Source organism: Protopterus annectens, chromosome 9.part0, assembly GCF_019279795.1.
Source record: "Protopterus annectens isolate FY-2018-M chromosome 9.part0, PAN1.0, whole genome shotgun sequence".
Lineage (NCBI taxonomy): Eukaryota > Metazoa > Chordata > Ceratodontiformes > Protopteridae > Protopterus > Protopterus annectens.
Genome location: NC_056743.1, coordinates 799,556,099 through 799,579,293, shown reverse-complemented (window position 1 = coordinate 799,579,293; position 23,195 = coordinate 799,556,099). Strand labels below are relative to the sequence as shown.

Sequence of the window (23,195 nt, the reverse complement as noted above, 5' to 3'; positions counted from 1 at the left end):
TTTATTTTAGGGATAGTAGATTATGGAATACTCTACCTATAGATATTAGGTGTGCAAACAGTTCATTAATGTTGAAGTCTTCATTAGACATATGGTTTAAAGACTTTTTATATGCAACAGTGTCTCAATTATAGAAAGTCCTTAACTGGCCTTCTTAAGTCCTGGGCTTGTATCTTTGAACAACTGAATTATTGAATCATTGTATTTGTAGCTGCAGTTCTCGCACTTCAGATGCCTGAGTATAAATAATCATACCATAACATAAAAACATTTTTCTGTATTGATAATGGTTTGCAAATACATAAGGGCACACACCTACACCCACACACATGTTAAATAAAATCATGTATGTATGTGTGTATTTATTTATTAATGTAAAAATAACAAAACTTTTTATGCAGGCCTGCAGAGCTGAAACTAGGTCATTTGGCAATTTGGGTCTTCCACAATGAAGAGCACCCCACCTCCCAGAATAAAAGGAAAACAACTCCTGTTCATCAAATAGCTTATACAAGCTCATTGCTACAGATTAAGCTACTAACACTTTCATTCAACAGTGAAGGAGACTGGCGGTTATGTCTTATGCCCAGGTTATGGTGACTTTAATTAATCCTGTTACTGTAGTTGCATCCAATAGGCAGTTATTAAGTACTAATGAACACACCCACACACACATACACACACACACACACACACACACACACACACACACACACACACACACACACCTCGTGACAGCTTGTAGCAGGGCAGCTACCCCTTCACCCATCTGTAGCTATAGTACTGAAGGCTTGTGTTACCAGAAATTTGAATATATCTAGTAATCAAGATGCCAGAGGGTCTGGAGAGCTTGCTTTATAGGGATAGGAAACATTACCTGACCAGTCACAGGGAAAATTCTGGGTTCTCCCTTATGGGCTGGCAAATTCTGGTGTGAACCTGTGTGATACAGCACAGGCAAACCAGCAAACTAAAAGGATGAGGCAGCTGTCCATAGTAGTGCTTTGCAGGTTTAAAGATACACACACACACACAGATACACACACACACACACACACACACACACACACACACACACACACACACATACACACACACACACACACACACACACACACACGCACACACACACACACACACACACACACACACACACACACACACACACACACACACACACACACCTGCCTATTTGTCATCCTATGACAACAACAGTGACAGGAAACAGTAAGACATAGGAAAAAGAACTTGCTGTCACTACAAGATTGTGTCATTCCTTTCTACTTCATCTGCCACCTCTGCCATGCCTAAGGGTTACAAAATATTATAACAGTAATCCTGGGGGTGACTGCTGAAGACATTAGGTCAATAGGGAGATAATGATTCCTCAAAGAGAAATGGTAAACTTCAAAAATATATACTGACCTGGATTCTTGCATAATTTAATCTCTTTTTGGACGCTGACAGCTGTCTTCATGTAGATATTTAATTTAAAATATAAATATTTCAGGATGATAGTAGGTCATTTCTGGTGAAAAGATGGTAAGTGATATCTGAATCAATTTTTGAAATGAGATTTTGGAAAATTGATTATATATTTTTTGCAGGAAGCAAAGCCCCTTCCCACCTGTCTCTTAATCTCACAGGTCTAAGGTTGGTGTTCCTCATTATACGATGAATTCACCTCTTCTGAATGTGGCCTTTTTCACTCACATAGATGTCTATCTGCCCATTCATACATTATTCCAAATGACAGCTCCTTTCAGGACAGATTCTGATGCCTAAAATGACATATCTCTGATTCTTCTTTTCTTGTTTGCTAAATTAGGCAGATCTTCATTTTATGAAAAAGATTCCTACTGGTGCTGAAGCCTCCAATGTCCTCGTGGGAGAGCTAGAGTTTTTGGACCGGCCACTTGTGGCATTTGTTCGACTTTCTCCTGCCGTTCTTCTTACTGGACTAACTGAAGTTCCAATAGCTACAAGGCAAGTAAAGAACAATGAAAATGCTAACAATTCTGAATACATGTGAATATATATATATATATATATATATATATATATATATATATATATATATATATATAAGTTATGTGACTATATATATAATATATAATGTTTTTTTGGGTTGGTTGCATAATGAGTCTAACATTCCTCAAGTAAAAGTGCATAATGTCATAGTGTTTATCATTTTAGCAGCCAACTAAACATATGGAAAGGAATATTCATGTATGTTAATCCTATTTCCATCCATTCAACATTCCCAAGTAATTGAAATTTTGCATTATTAATAACACTGTTATATCCAGCACTGGCTTGCGGTACAGGGCTGCTACTTTACATGTTTCCTAGTTAGTTAGTTAGTTCGTCAGTCATGTCGTTTTCTTATAACTTTCTCCTTTCTTGCTCAAAACTTGCACACAGGATAATATACCTGTACAGAGTTCCAAGCTGTAAAAAAAACTTATTTATTTATTTTTATACAGCAGGCTGTCAATACAAGCAGGTTACTGGAATTCAAAATATCATAAAATAACATACATATTAAGATACATTACTAATTTCTGATAGTACATTAAATATTAAATGTATGTGTTTAGTATAAAATCTTACTTACAGTAGTAGTCTTCTTTCGGCTTTTCCCGGTTAGGGGTCACCACAGTGGAACTCCGGTCTGCTAATGATTGGTAGTTGATTTTTACGTGCCGAGTTACCAGCCCTGATGCACAACCTTCAACGAAGGTACGCCCATTCACTCATGTCTCCACGCAGAAGATGCTCTAGCTGAGTATCGAACCGGACAGCATCTTACTGTGAGGCGACAAAGCTACCGCAGCACCACCACCGCGGGATTATAAAATCTTACTTACAGTAAATAATGAAAATGTACTTATTTATTTATTTATTTACATTTGTTTACCGGGAAATGCCAACAGGACACAGGTCCTTTTTTAGCAGAGGCCCAGGGAGAAAAACTCCACAGATCAACAAATGAGCAGCAAAGTACATGAAGAACGATTGAATATACATACAATAGCAAATAATACATACTGCAGCAAGCATTAGCTGTACATACAATATGAAACATAGCAATGAAGAGATATACCAGTATCTAGCTAAAGGCTAGGAATAAAGGTAGGATGTATATACAGACAGTACTAAGCTCAAACAGATACTGTTCTAAACTCATAAAGCTAAATCTTATATACAAATATTGCACTAAACTCAAACAGATATAAAGCAGATGCTCCACACGAAGGTGGAACAAGCTAAAAGGGCTAATGGGATGGAAGGGGACAATAGAGGAATAAGAGAGGAGACTGAGTGAGCAGTATTCTTGGTAGTGAGAGGAAGCTAGGTGCACGTCAGTTGGATATGTATTTGGTGTTGAGGTGAAGTGGGTAGTTAAGCTGGTATAATAGGTCTGAGAGATTGAGTGAGGAGGGAAGGGGTGGGTAAAGGGTAAATATCTATATTTTTAAACAGACTAACTTTTAGATGCACTTCCCATAAAAAAAGAGAATTAAACCTTGTGACACCTCCTCTTTCTGTAGTTTTGCAGTGATTCTGTCACTGTATAGTCTGCACCTACGGCTGTCAGGATTGCTAATAATAAACCTGTTCTTCCATCCCAGATATATGAGTCACTATCACAGAGTACTGCAGTTGCCGGTCTTCTGCTTTGGCAGTTGAATATGTTCTGTGCACTCTGACTCTTAGGAAGACCCACAGGAACTGTGCATATTATTACTTAGATTCATGTCTAGGTCTCACTTAAATGTCCAGGGCACATACCAAACATTATGATCTAAGAAAATTTAGGGGACTGGGCATAATATCTTTCAATATGGGAGCTAATTTCTCTTGTGCTTGCATACAATTATCTTTAAGATACCAGGTCACAAGTCTCAGGGAGCAGTCCTTTCATGTATTTGCTTGTGTTTTAACAAACAAGCACTGAGCCTCTGGCACCAGTAGAGGTAATCCTGTCACTGTCCCCATTTTTCTTGACCAGTAGACTATACTGCATATGACAGTTATTTAGCCTCAAAAAATGACAGAAAATCCATTTTACTTTGGCATCTCTGTGTTAATAGTTTTTTAATGGCTATAAACTGATTACTCTCAGTTATAATTTGACTTGAGGGTGGGAAGCCCCCTATGCTCAGCTTCACTTTGCTTCCCTACCCACAATTCCCACCTACCCCCCTTACCCTAATATTATACTTCCTACATACACATTCACTTGTGACTCTTATTTCAAAACCCTCCCAAATGACCTTACAATTTCTGTACAAACACTTTGTTTTTGTTTCCTTCTTCCCTATCTCTATTTATTATTTATCCCCTTCCCAACTATCTTTCTACCTCCCATACTGCTTTTTACTATATCCACCCATAATCACTACCCTTCTTAATGGTACCTATCCATTCCACATTGGATCTTTTACTTTTCCCATATAAACCCTCATTTCTTCTTATTTTGACTACATCATTATACTCTAGCCTTTCCTACCCCTCCATTCCTTACATTCCAGAGAAGATACTAGGACAACCTAGCTCTCTTCTTTTATAGAAAATACTTCACTTCTTAGCTATCATTTACCAGCATTTAGAATCTACCATCAGTGAATCTTTTCCTGCCCTGCACCTTCTTGTTTCCTTCTTCATTGCTACTTCCCCACTACCGGACATCTATAAAATACAGATTCCTCTACTTAGTTATGTTACTCTTCAGCTTATCCTCTATTCATCTCATCCTACTGTGTTATTTTTCATCCTACCATGACTCAGTAATGTCTGTCAACATGACTGCAACTCTGTCCCAGCCACCTATCCATGCTTCCACTATACACTCTCCACACATTGCACCAAACCTATTTAATATAGCCCCTCATCTCTATTCCAAATATAGACTGATTATTCGCACTTCAACTCAAACCAAAACAACATTAAGTGCAAGAATCCTCTTAAAAAAACAAGTATGCATAATTCTGCAGTATACTAAAATCCTTCTAGGAAGAGATATACACCCAAATCTGAACACAAAGATAATTCTCCCCCACACACTTCTCACCAACACTTCTAACCAAACAACAGCCAATTCTCAACCATGGTGGTCTAATTTTTGCTGCAATAAATGCTAGAAGCATAAGAAATAAAACTGCTGAATTCCATGCTTGGATTAACCAACATGAACCTGATGTTCTCGCTGTAACTGAAACTTGGGTTAAACCCAGCATAAACAACTGCAAAGTTATACCTCCTGGCTATAATATCATCCATAATGACTGCATAAAGAGGAAGGGTGGTGGGATTGCTTTAATATTTCCCAACACCAACCACATTTCCCTTTACAGCAAGCCAATATCAAAATTCAATTTAGCAGAGCTTCATATTGCTTTCCTCAAAAGAAACAGTTATAAACAGATATGTATTACTGTCCTTTACATCCCTCCTGGTGACAATATATACTAGAAGATATAACATTTCTACAAGAAAAAATACTACTTGGTGATGTGAAAGTCAGTTGGTTGCACGTAAACACTTAATTCCCCAACATGTAGCATGAACTTATATGGTTTCACACAGCTAATTAATAGCCCTACACATTATAACAAGACATCAAATTCCCTATAAGATTGGATTATAGTATCAGACCCTAGCAAATACTCCACCACAGGTACAATGTCGGACTCTCTCAGTGATTATCTTCAAGTCTATATGACCAGACATCTCACACATCCAGTTAAACAGCATATCTTGCCAAATTTAACCCAGAAATGTTCATTACTACACTATCGTCTATTAACTGTCACTTCTTAAAAATCCTCCCCTTAGACAATATTGTAAATGAACTCAATACAATTTTTCTAAGTATCCTAAATAGCCTTGCACCTCCCAGAAGGAAGAGACAAAAAACAAATAATGAAAGTTGGCTATCCAAAGAGTAGAATATCAATACAGGATAGAGAAAAAGCATGCAAAGAATGCCAAAAATATAAAACACCACAATATCTAGAAAAACTTCAGAATGCTTTGCAGTTGTACTAAGAAGCAAATAAATGAAGGCAAAAACACTATACTACAATAACTTTCAGAATAATACTAAACACAACTCTGAAAAATGTTGGACATCCATTAAAGAAATCTTTCATCCTGGCCAAAAATTCAACCTGAAATCCCTCTCCCGATAACTCACTACCCAGAACTGCAATACAGTTTAACTCTTATTTTATAGATAATATAGCATCTCTAACCAAAGATTCTTCAACATCTAATCCCAACCCTGCCCAACAGTCATGTATCACCACACCCGCTTTCACCTTCTAACCTGTGCCCGCATCCTATATAAAACTACTTGTAAACAAATTTAAACTGTGCTCTTATTTAGCTGATAAGCTTCCAAGCAGATACTTAAAATAGCAGCCAGTAGCATTGTTTATCCTGTCCCAATCCTTATAAATAGGTCAATCCATGAATCCCATGTTCCCACTCTCTGAAAAAAAGTCACCCATTATTCCTCTTCACAAAGGAGGAAATTCAACCGACATAAATAACTTTAGAACTATAGCAGTCTTATCCCCCTTGCCAAAATACTTGAAAAATGTATCAAAAAACAATTGCTAAACTATCTCCTGCAGAAAAAATTCCTATCCCCATACACAACATGGCTTCCATCCTTCCCATAGTACTACCACTACCCTTCTAACATATATAGATACTGTCAATAAAGCTAGAGATAACAGCAGACTAACATCTTCCTTATTTCTAGACTAGTCTAAATCCTTTGACACAGTTTGTCACAGAAAACTTCTGCTTTAAATGTCCTCACTGGGTCTGTCTCAGCCCACCCTTATGTGGTTCAAAAGCCACCTGTCCAATACGTATCAGTCAGTAAAATGGCACTCCATGCTCTCTCCTTACCTGTGAGTCACCACTAGTGTACCACAATGCTCTATCCTTGGTCCCCCCTTTAACATTTTCACCAACACCCTCTATACAGCCACACAACAGACCACCCTAATACAATATGTAGATAATTCACCTCTCGTTTGCACATCTGACAAAATGGTACACTTCCATAAAAATTATTCAGGAAGCTTTAATAACCACTGAAATATGGCTTTGTAACTCACAACTCCTGCTTAGCCAAAAAAAGATTAAATTACTACTTTTTTCCCCAGATCCCTCTCTCATAAAAAAAACAAAATTTGAAGTCCTCTCTCTTGATAATACAACCATTGAAGTTACTTCTCATAACAAATTATTATGGATGATAATGGATGATAATCTTACATTCTGACCTGCATATACAAAACTGCATAAAAAAACTCATCAAAAGCTAGGGATACTTTACAGAGCCAAAATCTTTCTCACCAACGCAACTAAAACTACACTTGACACTACTTATCTCCTTTCCACACTTCTTTAGGGTACTCAAATCCTCACTAACCTTCAGGCTTGACAAAATTAAAACTTGAACAATGTGATAACAAAGTTGCTAAATTTGCAGAAAATACCCCTTTCGCAATCCACCACTGTATAGCACTAAAATACCTAAATTGGTTAGAGCTGCCTCATCAACTAACATATACACAGCTTCTTATCACCTATAAAATTATCCAGCATCCATCTGCCTGTCCAGCACTAAAAAATATTCTACATTACTATGTTCCCATTCGGTCTTTGCAATCCAGTGACCAAAAAATCCTGTCTGTCTACAAACCTATCAAATCTGCTGGGCACTGTCTGCACTTGTATAAGGTTGCTAAGGCCTGGAACTCCTTACCTGTATCCATCAGGTAAATATCCTCTCTCCCATCTTTCAAAACTACTCTGAAAGACATCCTAACTAAAATCTGGCTCTGTTCTTTCTCAAAACCATTATAAACTATATGCCTAAATGAAACTAGTACCTCTTCATTCCTTACCCCTCCTTACTCTCCCTTCTTTACTTACTTCCTTACTGCTATCAAAGTCTCTTCCCTAACTTTCTCTCTAGATATACCATAAGCCTGTTTTTCCCTCACTTTGTATAGCAATTCCTTTTTGTATTAGTAGACTAAGTTACCTTTAATTTCGCTACAAACTGTCTAAAATTTCTTTAAATATTAAATGATTGTCATATAACTTGTATCCATTCTTAAACAATGCTTTTATATTATGTCTAATTTTTTTATAATTATTTAAACTATGGAAGGTTTTGTTTTATTTTTGAAGACTGTAAAATTAATGTTGTTAAAATGTTTAGTAATAATCTGGAGCTATTGCTGAAAGAGGGCTTCTACCCAGTTGGATTTTCCCTGTAATCAAATGTCAATAAATAAATAAATAATACAGAAAGATGTCAGGAAACTTGTCTAGAAGACATCTGCAGCCTCGAGTCCAAGGAACATTTAAGTAATTGTATTCTCCTTTAGTTTTATTTATGGGCAACCCAAAGCCTTGTGTCTATAATCCAGAAAAGGGCCTCATACAACCTATGAGAAATAACTTGGGTTTGGATAACTCAGGTAGCATTTATCATTTTCTTAAGAAACAGAATTTTGATTTCTAGATCTGTTCAGAGCCATGATCACCCCCACAATTTTCCATACTTTGTGAATTTTTTTTTCAAAAAATTCCTGCACCATATCTCCAGGGATAAACATTTCAAATGGTCTAAATGGCTGTTTTCTTAGTTGATTTACACTGGCAGTAAGATTATCAGTGTTTTGAAAAATTGGATTTCCATTGCGTATGTGTGGAAATGCCACAAAACATTCATCTAGAGAGATATAGTTAATGTATAATTGTCTATGCTTCAGTGGTTAAAAATAAGCTTTCCTTGAATGACAATTCGCTTTCTTCAGTGGTTAAAAGTAAGCTCTCCTTGAAGGGGAAACTGACTTTCTCTAGTAGTTAAAATATGTTCCACTTGAATTTTAACTGACTTTCTTCAATGGCTAAAAGTAAGCTTCAAAGACTGGGAAGTGACTTTCTTGTGAGGTCAATTGGTTGGTCACACACACACACACACACACACACACACACACACACACACACACACACACACACACACACACACACCTGAAATAAAGAAATATGACCAAAAGGGTTAAACAGTGATCAAAGAACATTTAAAATTTACTTTCTGCATCCTAAATTCAGTGCAAATGAAAATACACTTCCTATGTTTGCATGTATTGCAAGGGGCTGCCTTCACATATACTACATACCTAATAAATAAATATGTGTAATTTTGAGGTCAGAATACCTATTTAGGTGTGTGTGTGTGTGTGTGTGTGTGTGTGTGTGTGTGTGTGTGTGTGTGTGTGTCTCTCTCTATATATATATATATATATATATATATATATATATATATATATATATATATATATATATATATATATATATATACATTATATATATATATATATATATATATATATATATATATATATATATATATATATATATATATATATATATATATATGTGTGTGTATTGTATGTATATATATATATATATATATATCTGTATATATATATATATATATATATATATATATATATATATATATATATATATATATATAGATCCACTTTTAAATGTCGAAATTCCGAAATCTTGGCTTTTAAAAAAAGTACCTAAAACATCGAGATTTCAGAATCTCGATATTTAAAAGTGTGGTAAAAAAACAAAGACAGAGACTTTCAATAAAGCTTTTCCGCCCCCCCCTGCACCCCCCACATCCTCCCTACTTAAATATACCAACTCCGAGATTGTGCTACAGTGAAGAGAATGGTAACGTTCCTGCTGCACTTACCATTCTCTTCACTGTAGTGCGATGTCGGAGTTGGTATATTTAAGTAGGGGGGATGTGGGGGGGTGCAGGGGGTTTGCCCCCCTGCAAACAGTTTCTTTTACTTTATTTTTTTAACCCACTTTTAAATGTTGAGATTCTGAAATCTCAATGTTTTAGGTACTTTTTTTCAAAGTCAAGATTTTGGAATTTCGACATTTAAAAGTGGACCCATATATATATATAATAGATATATATATATATATATATATATATATATATATATATATAATATATAATATATAATATATATATATATATATATCTATATGGGTCTACTTCATTTCATTGAAAACTCATGTCACTGAAACTCATTTTATTGAAAACTCATTTCACTGAAACTCATTTCGCTGAAAGATATATGCCCTGTTCTCCACTGTAGTGCAATCCTGGAGTTAGTATGTATTGTAAGGGGGGTGTGGGGTGCAGTGTTTTTGTAGACTCAGAGAAAGCATATGACAGGGTGCCTAGAGAGGGGTTGTGGTATTGTATGAGGAAGTCAGGAGTGTCAGAGAAGTATGCAAGAGTGGTACAGGATATGTACGAGGGTAGTGTGACAGCGGTGAGGTCTGCGGTCGGAGTGATGGATGCGTTTAAGGTGGAGGTGGGGTTACATCAAGGATCAGCTCTAAGCCCTTTCTTATTTGCAATGGTGATAGACAGGTTGACAGACGAGATCAGACAGGAGTCCCCATGGACTATGATGTTTGCAGATGACATTGTGATCTGTAGTGAGAGTAGGGACCAGGTGGAGGAGACCCTGGAGAGATGGAGATATGCTCTAGAGAGAAGAGGAATGAAGGTCAGCAGGACTAAGACAGAATATATGTGTGTGAATGAGAGGGAGGATAGAGGGATGGTGAGGATGCAAGGAGTAGAGGTGGCGAAGGTGGATGAGTTTAAATACTTGGGGTCAGTAGTACAGAGTAACGGTGAGTGTGGAAGAGAGGTGAAGAAGAGAGTACAGGCAGGATGGAGTGGGTGGAGAAGAGTGTCAGGAGTGATTTCTGACAGACAAATACCTGTAAGAGTGAAAGGGAAGGTCTACAAGAGGGTAGTGAGATTTGCACTGGGTGTGACATGGGTGGACAGGATTAGGAATAAGCATATTAGAGGGTCAGCCCAGGTTGGAAGGTTTGGAGACAAAGCCAGAGAGGCAAGATTACGTTGGTTTGGACATGTGCTGAGGAGGGATGCTGAGTATATTGGGAAAAGGATGCTAAGGATGAAGCTACCAGGTAACAGGAAAGAAGGAAGGCCTAAGATAAGGTTTATGGATGTGGTGAGAGAGGACATGCAGGTGGTTGGTGTGACAGAGCAAGATGCAGAGGACAGGAAGAAATGGAAACAGGTGATCCACTGTGGCGACCCCTAACGGGAACAGCCGAAAGAAGATGATGATATATATATATACATATATATATATATATATATATATATATATATATATATATATATATATATATATATATATATATATATAGGGGTTTATGGTAACTGATTGACGTGCAAAAACTTTAAGAGATGTTTCATTGATGTTTGCATGTTGTCAAACAGCACAATTATGGAAACCCAAACCTGTCAAAATGCAAAGGTTTGCAAAAGGAAAAAAAAATTCCTTTTGCAATCTTAAAAGATAAAAAAAACTATCAGAGTCAGACCAAATGAATAATGATAGTGTTATGGAAAGGGCTTTTCTAAGGTAAGCTGCAGGGTTAGGGTTAAGAGAAGGAGAAGGTTAGGGTTAGCAGCTATATCTGAAAGTTACAGCATTGAAACATGTAACCTCACTCACCTCCTTACCTGCACATAACATACTCAGCTTATATGAAACTACAGATCAACAAACACCTCCTTCAGTTTGATGTACTTACCCTCTAGGATATTTTGGAGCAAGATGTTTGAAAGAAAAAAGAATACTATCTGCACTTCAGGTAATGGAGAGCTTTTGTTTTTTTATATACATAAATAAATACATACATAACAAACAAACACACACACACACTCATGCACACACATATACATATAAAGCTATATTATCAATGGTTGACCACCAGAAAGACCATTAAATTGGCAAACAGATTTGGGAAGCTACACAATGAAATGACTGTCATTAATACCATAGCAGTGAACAGAAATAAGAAACAACTGGCAGTACATCTAATATTATGCTAACAGGAAAACACTGCCACAAAATACACACAGCCAGTGTTTACACAACCTCATTACTTTATATACACCAAATGTGTAAACGGACTCAGGGTGGGAGGAAGGGCATTACCAGTCCCTGCTATAAAAGAAACTTGAGCAATTCCATTTACTTTAATCTCCTTCTATCCACATACTTTAGTCCCCCATTCAGTTTTTTGGTAACTCTAGATTTAAAAGATGCTTTTCATCATATTCCTATAGCCTCAGATGTCAAACATTTCTTAAGGCTTTCTGTGTCTAAATTACATTTATCATTTTACTGCATTACCCTTTGTGATGCTCCAAGAATGTTTACAAAGTGTCTACCTCCAATGATAGCCTAAAGAAGGTTGCAAGGTGTTCACATTTTTCCTTATTTGGATGGCTTGCTTATCTTTCCAGGGTCTTTTTCAAAGTGTTAGAAATCTCTCTCTATGTCTTGGGTAAAAGATATCCTTTGCATTTTGGCTTTCCAGGAAAACTGTCTAAAATCTTGTTTGACTTCTTCCCATAGGATTGTGTTTCTGGGGTGTCTCCTAGATACTTAAGTTCGAAGAGATTTTCTTCCACTGGAAGAAAGTAGATCCTATATCTAGAGCTGCTATTGAGTTTTTCCAGTCAGTCCAGGACTTCAGCAAGGGAAATTCTCAGAATACTATGATTTATGGCATTTAGGGTTCTCAAGATTCTGCTAGCCAGTCTCACATGTGAAAGATGTAATGGTACCCAACTAAAATCTGTGTGGTCCAACATCAGCATCCCCTGACATTTCAAATTCCATTTTGGGGATTTATAAAAAGGGAAATGGTTTGGTTGAGACACCAGTTTTATCTGAATCCAGGTTTCTCATTCTTTCTGTTCCATCTCCAACACAGTCTGTAACGACAGGTGCAATAGACTTTGTTTAAGAGTCAAAATGCAGGGTCTTTGGAATAAAAGAGATAGACCAAAACACATAAACATAAAAAAGGTTGGCAATTATAAATGCACTCATCTCTAACAATCATTTGTGGTTCCTCTGGCCTCTGCAAGTGATTACAGACAACACCACAGTGATGTAGTACATAAACAAACAGGGGAGTTCCAGATCTTTTCCCTTTGTGCAGATTATCCATGATAGCCTGGGATATAACAATTTTGCATAATGTCACTCTACAGGCATCTTACATTTTGTCAGAGCAAAACATTGTGACAGACAAGATGAGCAATTCAAGGAATGGATATTAAAAGGGGGAGTCTTGCAGGATTTGTCCAGTTGCGGGTAACATCTAATCTAGATCGATTCACCACTATTCACAACAAACTGCAAGGAAGCCTAGAAAACAGATGCACCCACATTTCCTTTGATGGGAATGTTCCTATATGCTTTTTCACCCTTTCCACTAATATCCAGGGTAATTTCTGATGAGTCAAAAGGACTATCCAAAGATCATTGTGGTGACTCCCTTCTGGTCCAGGCAACAGTGGTTCTCCAGTCTTTTGGAAATGACAAAGGGCAATTGCCACAAGCTTCCTAACAGACTGGACTTACTCACACAAGACAGGGATTGTCTGACACACCTAAACTTAAAACAATTTCAGCTATGTGCCTGAATGGTAGTGTTTTAATACCTTTTAGACAACTATTTTCTGAAGAAGTTCAGTGGGGAATAAAGGAAGCAAAGAACCTAATACAAATAAATCATGTGTTAGAAAATGGAAAATATTTTTCTAGTTAGTGCCATGCTAAGAACCAAGACCCTTTTAAGACTAGTATTTCTCTGGTATGGATCCCCCTCTTTTAATGTATTCTCATGTTAGGATGTTTTGAAAGAGTGCTGTATACTCAACCTCCAAAACCTTAAAGTGAGGGAGAAATGATGCTTCATACTCTAGACAACTCAGAAACTATCTTGACAGAACTAAAACCTTCAGAAATTCAGATCAATTATTTATTTCTTAGGACGGTAAGAATAAGGGGTAACCTGTGTCAAAGCAGGCTATTTCCAAATGGTTGTCCCATGCTATCTCCTTTGATTATTCCCACCATAACAAATAAATTCCAGGCAGGGTCAAAGTACATTTTACTAGAGCCTTTGCTTTGTTGGTGGCTTTTTATAGAAACTGGTGGACTCCAGAATTTTACTGGAGGCAACACCCTCATCCTCTGGGCATACTTTTGCAAAGCACTTCAGACTAGACTCCTTTATCAGGTTTAGAGCAGGCTTTGCTAGGACCATTCATGGGGACTCCTGACCCTCATCCTTTCTCCTTCCAAACCTTAGAGGCTATGGTATTCTATCTATATAGCTAAGGCTACTGCAGCAGTGATCAAATGATGAACATAGTACAGTTGTATAAGTAAAATTACCATAATAGTAGGTGTTTGAATGATCATTGTAGCCACTCCCTCCCTCCATCCTCCTTTTATATATTATTTTTGTTGTCAAGGTGAGAACACACTGATTTTTATTTACCTAGCATTGACCTCTTTCAGAGCTGTAGCCTCCCTCTTTCAGTTGGCATGAAAGCTCTGAAGGGCATGGCACCCAGATCACTGATTTTCTCCAGCTATGTTCTAGCTCTCAACTGTCTTGGCATATGGAAGATGCCCTTAAACTTTGGAAGCTTAGCAGCTGTTGTAACCTAGGAAGGATATAACCCAAATAGCTAAGGCTACTGAAGCAGAGATCATTCAAACATCTACTGTTATGGTAAGTTTACTTATACAACTGTACTTTACCCACTGGAAAGCAAAATGACAAACTGACAGAGTGTGGCAAGCACGCTGTCTTTGGAAAGAGCAGTTACAACCAGTGCACCCCTGGAATGAGTTCTAGGACCACTTGTCTTTGGTATTTACTTTTCTGATGACAAGGCTGCCATCATGGGACTGTGGCTGACCAAGTTTACAGATGACTGCAATCTTGGAGCTGTCATTAACTTCCAGATTCTTTAGGAGGGACTAACAAACATCGATAAGTGATGTTTGAGCCACAGCGCAAAATTAAATGCTAGGAATTGCAGAACTGATTGCTTTAGCAAAACTGGCCACTCATACATCTGCCACATAGTTGACACCATTTTGAAAGATGATTTATTAGAGATACAGACAGACTTGTACAAGTAAAACCAGTTTATCTCCTTTTACCAACTGTTGAAAAGAATAAAAGTTTATTTTTCATCACACTAGAGTGCTGGTTTATTGTGTGTGTGTGTGTGTGTGTGTGTGTGTGTGTGTGTGTGTGTGTGTGTGTGTGTGTGTGTGTGTGTGTGTGTGTGTGCGTGTGTGTGTGTGTGTGTGTGTGCGTGTGTGCTGTTGGTCATGTTGGTCAATCACAGTTTGACTAACAAAAGAGATGGTCGACAGTTGTGCAAGATCAACAATTCCTCTAGTTGGGCAATTTGTCCTTTCCCTGAGCATTGTGCACTCTTGGAATTAACATTTATAACTAACAGAGGAAGCAGCCCTCCACATGGGGGGGGGGGGGGCAAGGAGCTTGCCTACTACAAAAAAGGCATACCTCTCAAACATGCCGAATTCCTCAGAATTTCCCGATTTTGAGGCTAACATACCATGAATTCCAGAGTGCCCCTTGAAATCACAATTTTTTTTCTTTAGTTACAATTTTTAGTTAATGCTGATGTCATCACGCATCACCAGCGTATCCCGCAACGTCATCAACGTGCAGGGGCATGCATGACGATGTCAGCATCATTAGACAGTACTTCACGGTGTATAAAGATAATACCCATTAAAACACACTTTTCACTCATGTGACTGAATCATGGGCACATGGTATTTGTTGAGTATTACATCCAGCTACAGTCGTGAGTCAGTTTTTCAGCAAACATTCGTTTACTGTGTATTGCCAAGTGAGTACTAACCGAATGCAGACTTTTCCACCGGAATGACTCAGCCTACTTTCTATTCATGAAGTTTTTCTGAACTTGACAAAGTACTTGGTTGGGGTAGTTGTAATATTTTTGAGTGTGTTTTTTTATTGCATTTGCTGTAAAAACAGAATTAATGGCACTCCACGTTAATCTAGCGTTTGCTTTTCAGATACACTTGTGGCAATTCCTTGTTCTTCCAAAAGAAATGTAGCCATGTACATTTGTTAAACAGGTGGCCTATTGTCAGTGTAGATATTTCCCAGTCCACTAGCTGGTCTGTTTACACAGTACCCCTTAGAGTAATTTTTGCAGTGTTCAATGCACTGAACAAAAATAATAGCACATATTAAAGTGCTGCTGTTCAGTACTTAGAGGGAAGTCACTGTGTGCAGTAGTAGCCATAGTATTATTATGCGGTAAGATGTCTGTTAATAGTTTTAATATGTGTCATTTCTCTTCCCATTGTTTACTATATGTGCAGCATACCTCTCAACCTCTTAGAGCAAACAATCTGGACAAAAGCCTAAAATGATGAAAGGACAAATAGGGACAGATTTTAAATATTGCCCTTGCAAACTTAGAAAGTTGATAGAATAATAGGTTTTGTATTAGCATGAGTTTTCTAAAGGATGTGGAGTCTTAAACTCAAATGTTTCTCATTATTTAATGGCTTCAATCCTCAGCTATTTGCCAGAAAAGGACAGATTTTAAGAGGAACACACCAAAAATATGAGGCAAAAATCTGGACATTCTGAGAAAACCTGTACGGTTGCGAGTATGATGCTCACTTTAAATTAATTGCGATGTGTTGCATGATACAGCTGGAGTCAGGGTAGGTTTTGTTAAGCACAGTAAAGAAGCACACCTGTCTAAGCTATAGTGGATGCTAACACTAGTTGGATTTGAACTTTGACACTCTAATTCTTAAGCTTTCACTTTTAACAATTAATTTGCAGTACACCCCCTTCCCAGTTTCCTCCTTTTCCTCTCAGGCACATAAATGAAATCACTTGCTTTTGTTAACGTCCCAGCTTTTCTTCTGTGATGGACACTGATGGTTACTGCTGTGGAGGTAATTATGTTGCCCATAACAAGCTTTAAGGTACCCTTGCTTCTGGAGATATATTTAAAACAAAATGAGCAACCATTCATAAATCTGTAAATGGAAAACCACACTTATTGACTGCAGAGGTGCCTTCTGTCCCTTTAACCCTAGTTTTCTGGAGCAACATTATTCACACGTTGTTTCACACTCTCAATGTACTGCGCTGAATGTGTGTTTTGAGTTTTAAATGCTGCCTTAATGGGCACCATGCTTTACAATCTCTAGGCAGAGTTTGTGTTATAGCAGCCTAGGACACTGGTGTAGCAAGCATGTTATTCATGTTATCATTAGCTGCATGGGAAAACCCTTGCTGTTTGGCAGATGCACCTGCAGTGTGTGTGTGCGCGAGTGTGTTTGTGTGTCCACACGTGGGGGCACACCTAGTTGTTTATGTGTTTGTTATAAATTAAGTGGCATAGCTAGAATTTATATAGTATTGTTTTTTATGAATAATAGTAGGGGAGTTATAACTGCATCTTCTCTCTTATTGGTGTCATGTCCCTTTATCCCTGATGGGAGTCTAAACAGACTGGGTTCTGTGTACTTTATGCAGTGTACCCCTTTGCACACTGTATTGGTCCTTTTGTTACTGATCTGCAACAGCTGTCCTGACAGTTGTTTTACATATTAAATACGGAGCAGGGACCTGGACAACTCGGCTAAATTTTGGAGGTGTGCAAATCTGTTGCTATATATTGCAATTAGAACAGCCAAACTAAGGCTGTAATTAATGCTGCTTCTTCTACAACATTAATTCTAACCATCATAAAAGCATGAGAAAACTTCTCTCTTTAATGGGAGCAAGTCATCAGAGCTTTCCTTAGCCGTTCTGTCATATTGTAATAAGTAGGACTGCAGACAAATCCAGCTTGTTCCATGCAGCCTGTATATTTCTCTGCTTTGATTATTACATGTGATCTACAACTGTTTCCGACAGTAATCATTTCATTCTTTTAATTAAAGGGGCACTTAAAGTAGTACTGCATTGTAGCTGCAAAAACATTGATGTTGACCTATTTTATATTATTTTGGATAATTCTTTATTTTCTGCCTTAGTGTTGTCTGTTCCAGACTTCACCTGCATATCTCAGTGTCATCTGCCCCAAATTTGCCTCCTAGTCATGCCAGAAATAAGTCGTTCATAACTTACTGTGCCGAAAATGTACGTTGACGGTATCCCAAAATTCTATCGGAGTGGGTGGGGTTATATAATTATATATGCACATTTTATGTTAATCAACATTCTAATTTTTGGCTGGTTGTACCTACTTCTCATGGGCCTTTGAATACATTTTTGATCTTATAGGTTGATAGGTATGAGGTAAGATTTTTAATTAGCGTGGTCCGAGTTTCATCCTTTCAGCATGCTCAGAAGAGTGTCCATTGAATCAATGTGGATCACAAGATCTGTGTGCGTGTGTGTATGTGTATATATGTGTGTGTGTGTGTGTGTGTGTGTGTGTGTGTGTGTGTGTATATATATATATATATATATATATATATATATATATATATATATCTGTATATGTATATATATATATATATGTATGTATATATATATATGTATATATACACACACATATATATATATATATATATATATATATATATATATCTGTATATGTATATATACACACACACACACACACACACACACACACAGACATATGAACTACGTATCAACCAGTCACATCAAAAAATAAAAATAAAATACTGGTACCAACAGTCAAAGAATGAAAACAAAAATAGTCTGAAGTCTGATGAAGCCTTATAACGCCTCTTTACAGGGTTTTCTGTGAGACAAAAGTGGTTATTTTATTGTATGGTATCATAAGTGCTTTATTTTTAAATTTTCATTGTCTTTCTTTGATCATTGGAACCAGGGCGTCTATATCACGTTATCGAAATCTTACTACATTGAATCACTAAAGGTCGACCTCTAGTGATCGATGTAGTAAAACATCGAATAACGATTAAAAAAAAACAAAATAAAAACTAACTAGCATAGGCAGGCGGGCAAGCCCCCCTGCACCCCCCCACACACACCCTACTTAAATATTCCAACTCCGAGACTGCACTACATTGAGGTAAATGGAAATCTCCCCCTACGGAGATTTCCATTTACCTGCACGATGTTCTGCGCTTTCGATGTTGTGGTGCCGACAATATCAGCTTCAAGATTGTCGGCTTTTGACATCGTGAAGTAGACCCGAACCAGGGTATAGATATATAGATACACTGCTTCAAAACAAAGAAGGCACAAATGTCTAAAAGCACATTTGTGATAATCTAATTTTATTTTATTTATTTTATTTTATTTATTTAACATTTGTTTGCCAAGAAAGTCCGACTAGACACAGGTCTTTTTTCAGCAGAGACACAGGGAGAAAATTTTAATGCACGAATTACAATAATCAATAAAGTATAAAGTAAACAAAATGTAGTATACACAGGAAAATATAAATTTGTTACATCATGACAACAAAACCTAGGCTATGAACATAGCTAGTACTATTTGTAAGGTATGACATATCAAGATATAAGGTTAAGACAGCCCAGTAGGAATAAAAGATTAAACACCGGGAAAGAGTTTTGATATGGTTGGGGTATACTGTGATGTATCGGAGCATTCATGAGGGGTTAGTACAGGAACATAGCCACTTATTTTTTAGATAAGCTTTAAGTGATGACTTAAAGTAGTTAATGGACGAGATTGAGAGAATGGAGTTAGGAAGGGAGTTTCATATACAAGATATATAGCTGGAAAATAAAGATTCTCCTGCAGTGTTGTTGGCCTTGGAGACGGTGAGTAAGTTCTTATTGTTGGAGCGAAGTGGTCTACTGGAACTGTAAGGAAGGATGGGATTTTATAGTGCAGGGGTTCTGGTTGGTTGTGTTACAGTTTTGTGAGTTAGAGAGAGTTGGTTGTAAAAAATAATGTTCAAGCCAGTCTAGTATCCTTAAAGCTGTACAATGATGTGTTCTATATGGGCAGAAGATGCAAACTTAGCAATTTTATTATAAAATGCTCCTAGCTTAGATAAGTCAGTTTTCCTAAGATTAGCTAAAATTGGAGAGGCATATAGTAGAGTGGAGAGCAGATGGGTTTGTGCTAATGTAATTTTGGCCATTTTGGTCAGTAAGCTTTTGTGCTTATATAGACTTCCAAGTTTCTTATGGACTTTCTTATTGTTAGGAGGACATGTAAGCTGAATTTTAGGTTATTGTCTATTTCCAGATGGCTTATTGGTTAAGCTCTTCGCCTCCCATGCACACAGTACAAGGTTCAATCCTGACCTCCGACCAATGCCTGTTTGGAGTTTGCATGTTCTCCCTGTGTCTCCGTGGGGTTTCTCTCATGTTCAAAAAACATGCTGAGTGTTTCCATCTCAAACTCACCAATGACTGGAGCTGTGGGCAGCAGCACACACTCTACATGGTGCCCTATAGGGGGAAGAGATGTAGAGACCAACCGCTTTGGGCATCTACTGTGGTGCGCAGTATCCTCAGATAGGAGAACACTGATCACAGACTGCACGCCGTATGGCAGGGCTAGTCACTCGGTGTAAAATATGGCTCTAGGTGATTTGGTCATGTTGACTAATGTCGCCAAAAATGGGCATGGGTAGTTACCAGTGATAAGTGGGTTGAGGACCTGGCCTACTCTGACCCACACTAGGGACCCTTGCTAATGGTGGGGGGGGTATATGTGCCCCTGCTGGCCAGTGTGTGCCCACCACAAAGCCCAGCAGCCCTGGGTCAATAAGCTACTGGCTGGCCAGTGTCTAGTTGCCCAGCCTGGGTTACCTGGATAGCTATGTTGGGTGAAAGCTGGACGTAAAACCAACCAACCTGCCAAACATGAACTGAGAATTGCTAGGCTTAATGTAGGTTCACTGACAGGATGCAGCTTGGAAGTGGATGACATGATGATACAGAGGAGGCTGGACATCCTATGTATCCAAGAGACGAGATGGAAGGGAAGGGCAGAGCAGCAAAGCCACTTGGCTTGGGATCCAGGCTCTACTACTCAGGTGGGGGGGCAGGCTAGAAATGGTGTAGGAATTGTGGTGATGGTGAGAGAGAGGCTTCAGAAGCCAGTAAGGGATATCATCAGAATTAATGACAGACTCATGGCAGTCAGACTCTAGTGTAATGATAGGGCAGTATTCGTAATCTCAGCCTATGCCCCACAGCAGGGTTGTGACAGTGAGGAAAAGAGTGCATTCAGACAGCAGTTGCAGGACCTACTAGATAAAGCAGGACAACATGAATTGGTGTTGATAATGGGTGACTTAAATGCACATATCGGGACAGACAGAACAGGATATGAGGACTGCCTGGGTTCACATGGGTGGGGCAACAGAAATAAAGGAGAAACCATTCTAGACTTCTGTCTGGCAAATAACTTGGTAGTAGCCAACACATGGTTCAGAAAGAGACAGTCACAAGATCTCATACAAGAGTAGCGAACATGTAACTCAGGTAGACTTCCTCCTAGTAAGGAAAAGACACTGGGGTATAATCCATGATTGTAAAGTCATCCCCAGTGAAACAGTCAGCCCACAGCATACACCACTAGTTGCCACAATCAGCTGTAAGCAGTGGTCAGAGAAGGCTTTAAGGTCAACAGAGACCAGGCTGAAGAACTGGAAGTTGACTGGAGAGAAAGTACAACAGTTCAAGGAATTACTCAGGGCTCTAGCTCCCCAAGAATAGGAGGAAATAGGTGGAGTTGAAGAAGAATGGCAGCGCCTAAAAATAGCATGTGTTAGGACTACAGAAAAGATATGTGGCTGAGGCAGGTATGGAAATAAGGTACATAAGGAAAGCTGGTGGTGGAATGCAGAAGTCCAGGAAGTCATCAAAAGAAAGAAGGAGTGCAGGAAGAAGTGGGAGAGAGCAAAGACTGACCAGGCTAGGAAGAACTACTGGTTGGCAAACAAAGAAGCTAAGAAAGAAGTAGCAATAGCAAAGAATAGGGCATCGGAGGCTCTCTACCAACTTCTGGAAAGTGACTCAGTAAGGGGCACAAAGAAACTATATCAGGTTGCAAGGCAAAGACAGAAAGATAAAGAAGATAGTCAGACACCCTTCATAAGGGATGCCAGCAACAACCTGCTCACCAGTCCACAGGACATCAAAGGCAGATGGAAGGAGTATTTCCAGAAGCTTCTGAATGAAGAAAACCCCACAGAAGCTGTACTGCCCCAGAAACAGCATACAATAAGAGAAGAAGAGGACCCACCCTAGAAGAAGTAAGAACAGCACTAAGGAAGATGAAGTCAGGGAAAGCAGCAGGCTCAGATGAGGTCACAGCAGATATGATAAAGATGAAATGTACAAGAACAAAGAAGACATCCACAACTGTGGGCAGTACAGAGGCATCGAACTCCTATCACATTGCATGAAAGTTCTGGAGTGGGTGATTGATAAACGGATATGCAGAGCAGTAGAGTGTAAGATGGGAGATGAGGAGTTCGGATTCAGATCAGGATGCAGCACAACTGACCAGATGTTTGCACTGAGACAGATACTTGAGAAGAAGCTATGAATGAGGAGAGAGTCCAACTGGGCATTCCTAGACTTGGAGAAAGCATATGACAAGATCCCAAGAAAGCTGATCTGGGCAGTATTGCGGTGGTTTGAAGTCCCAGAAACACTGGTAGAATTAGTGCAGGCTATGTACAAAGACCCAATGACTCAAGTACAAACAGTGTTTGGCCTCACAGAGGGGTTCCCAGTGGGAGTGGGTGTACACCAGGGTTCAGCTCTGAGCCCACTGCTGTTCATACTGGTGATGGACTACATTATCAAACAGGTTGTTGGGGACAGATCAACAAAGCTACTGTATGCAGATGATGTGGCAATACAGGCAGACTATGAGCTAGAACTTCAGCAAAGGATAGGAGAATGGAATGCAAATCTGAAGGCACATCGGATGAAACTAAGCACAGATAAGATAGTGGTAATGGCAGCAAATTGGGGAAATCAGAAAAACCTGAGAATAGAGATAGAAGGGAAGATAGTGGAGCCAGTAAACAGTTTCAAGTATCTGGGAGGAGTGGTTGAGCAGAAGGGTAGTCTGAATGAAGAGGTAAAAGCTAGAATCAGAGGGGCTGCAGTCAACTGGCACAGATTGTCAGGTGTAGTCTATGACAGAAGAATGCCAAAGAA

General features: G+C 38.4%; 1 protein-coding gene across 1 annotated transcript in view; it reads left to right on the top strand.

Annotated features, from left to right (window-relative positions):
* SLC4A8 (solute carrier family 4 member 8) overlaps positions 1–23,195 on the top strand; it is a 1,419,216-nt gene that overhangs the window by 924,719 nt on the left and 471,302 nt on the right. The window contains exon 8 of the mRNA XM_044082169.1: positions 1,829–1,986. Coding sequence (XP_043938104.1) covers positions 1,829–1,986 — 158 coding nt within the window. The remainder of the gene's footprint in view (positions 1–1,828; positions 1,987–23,195) is intronic.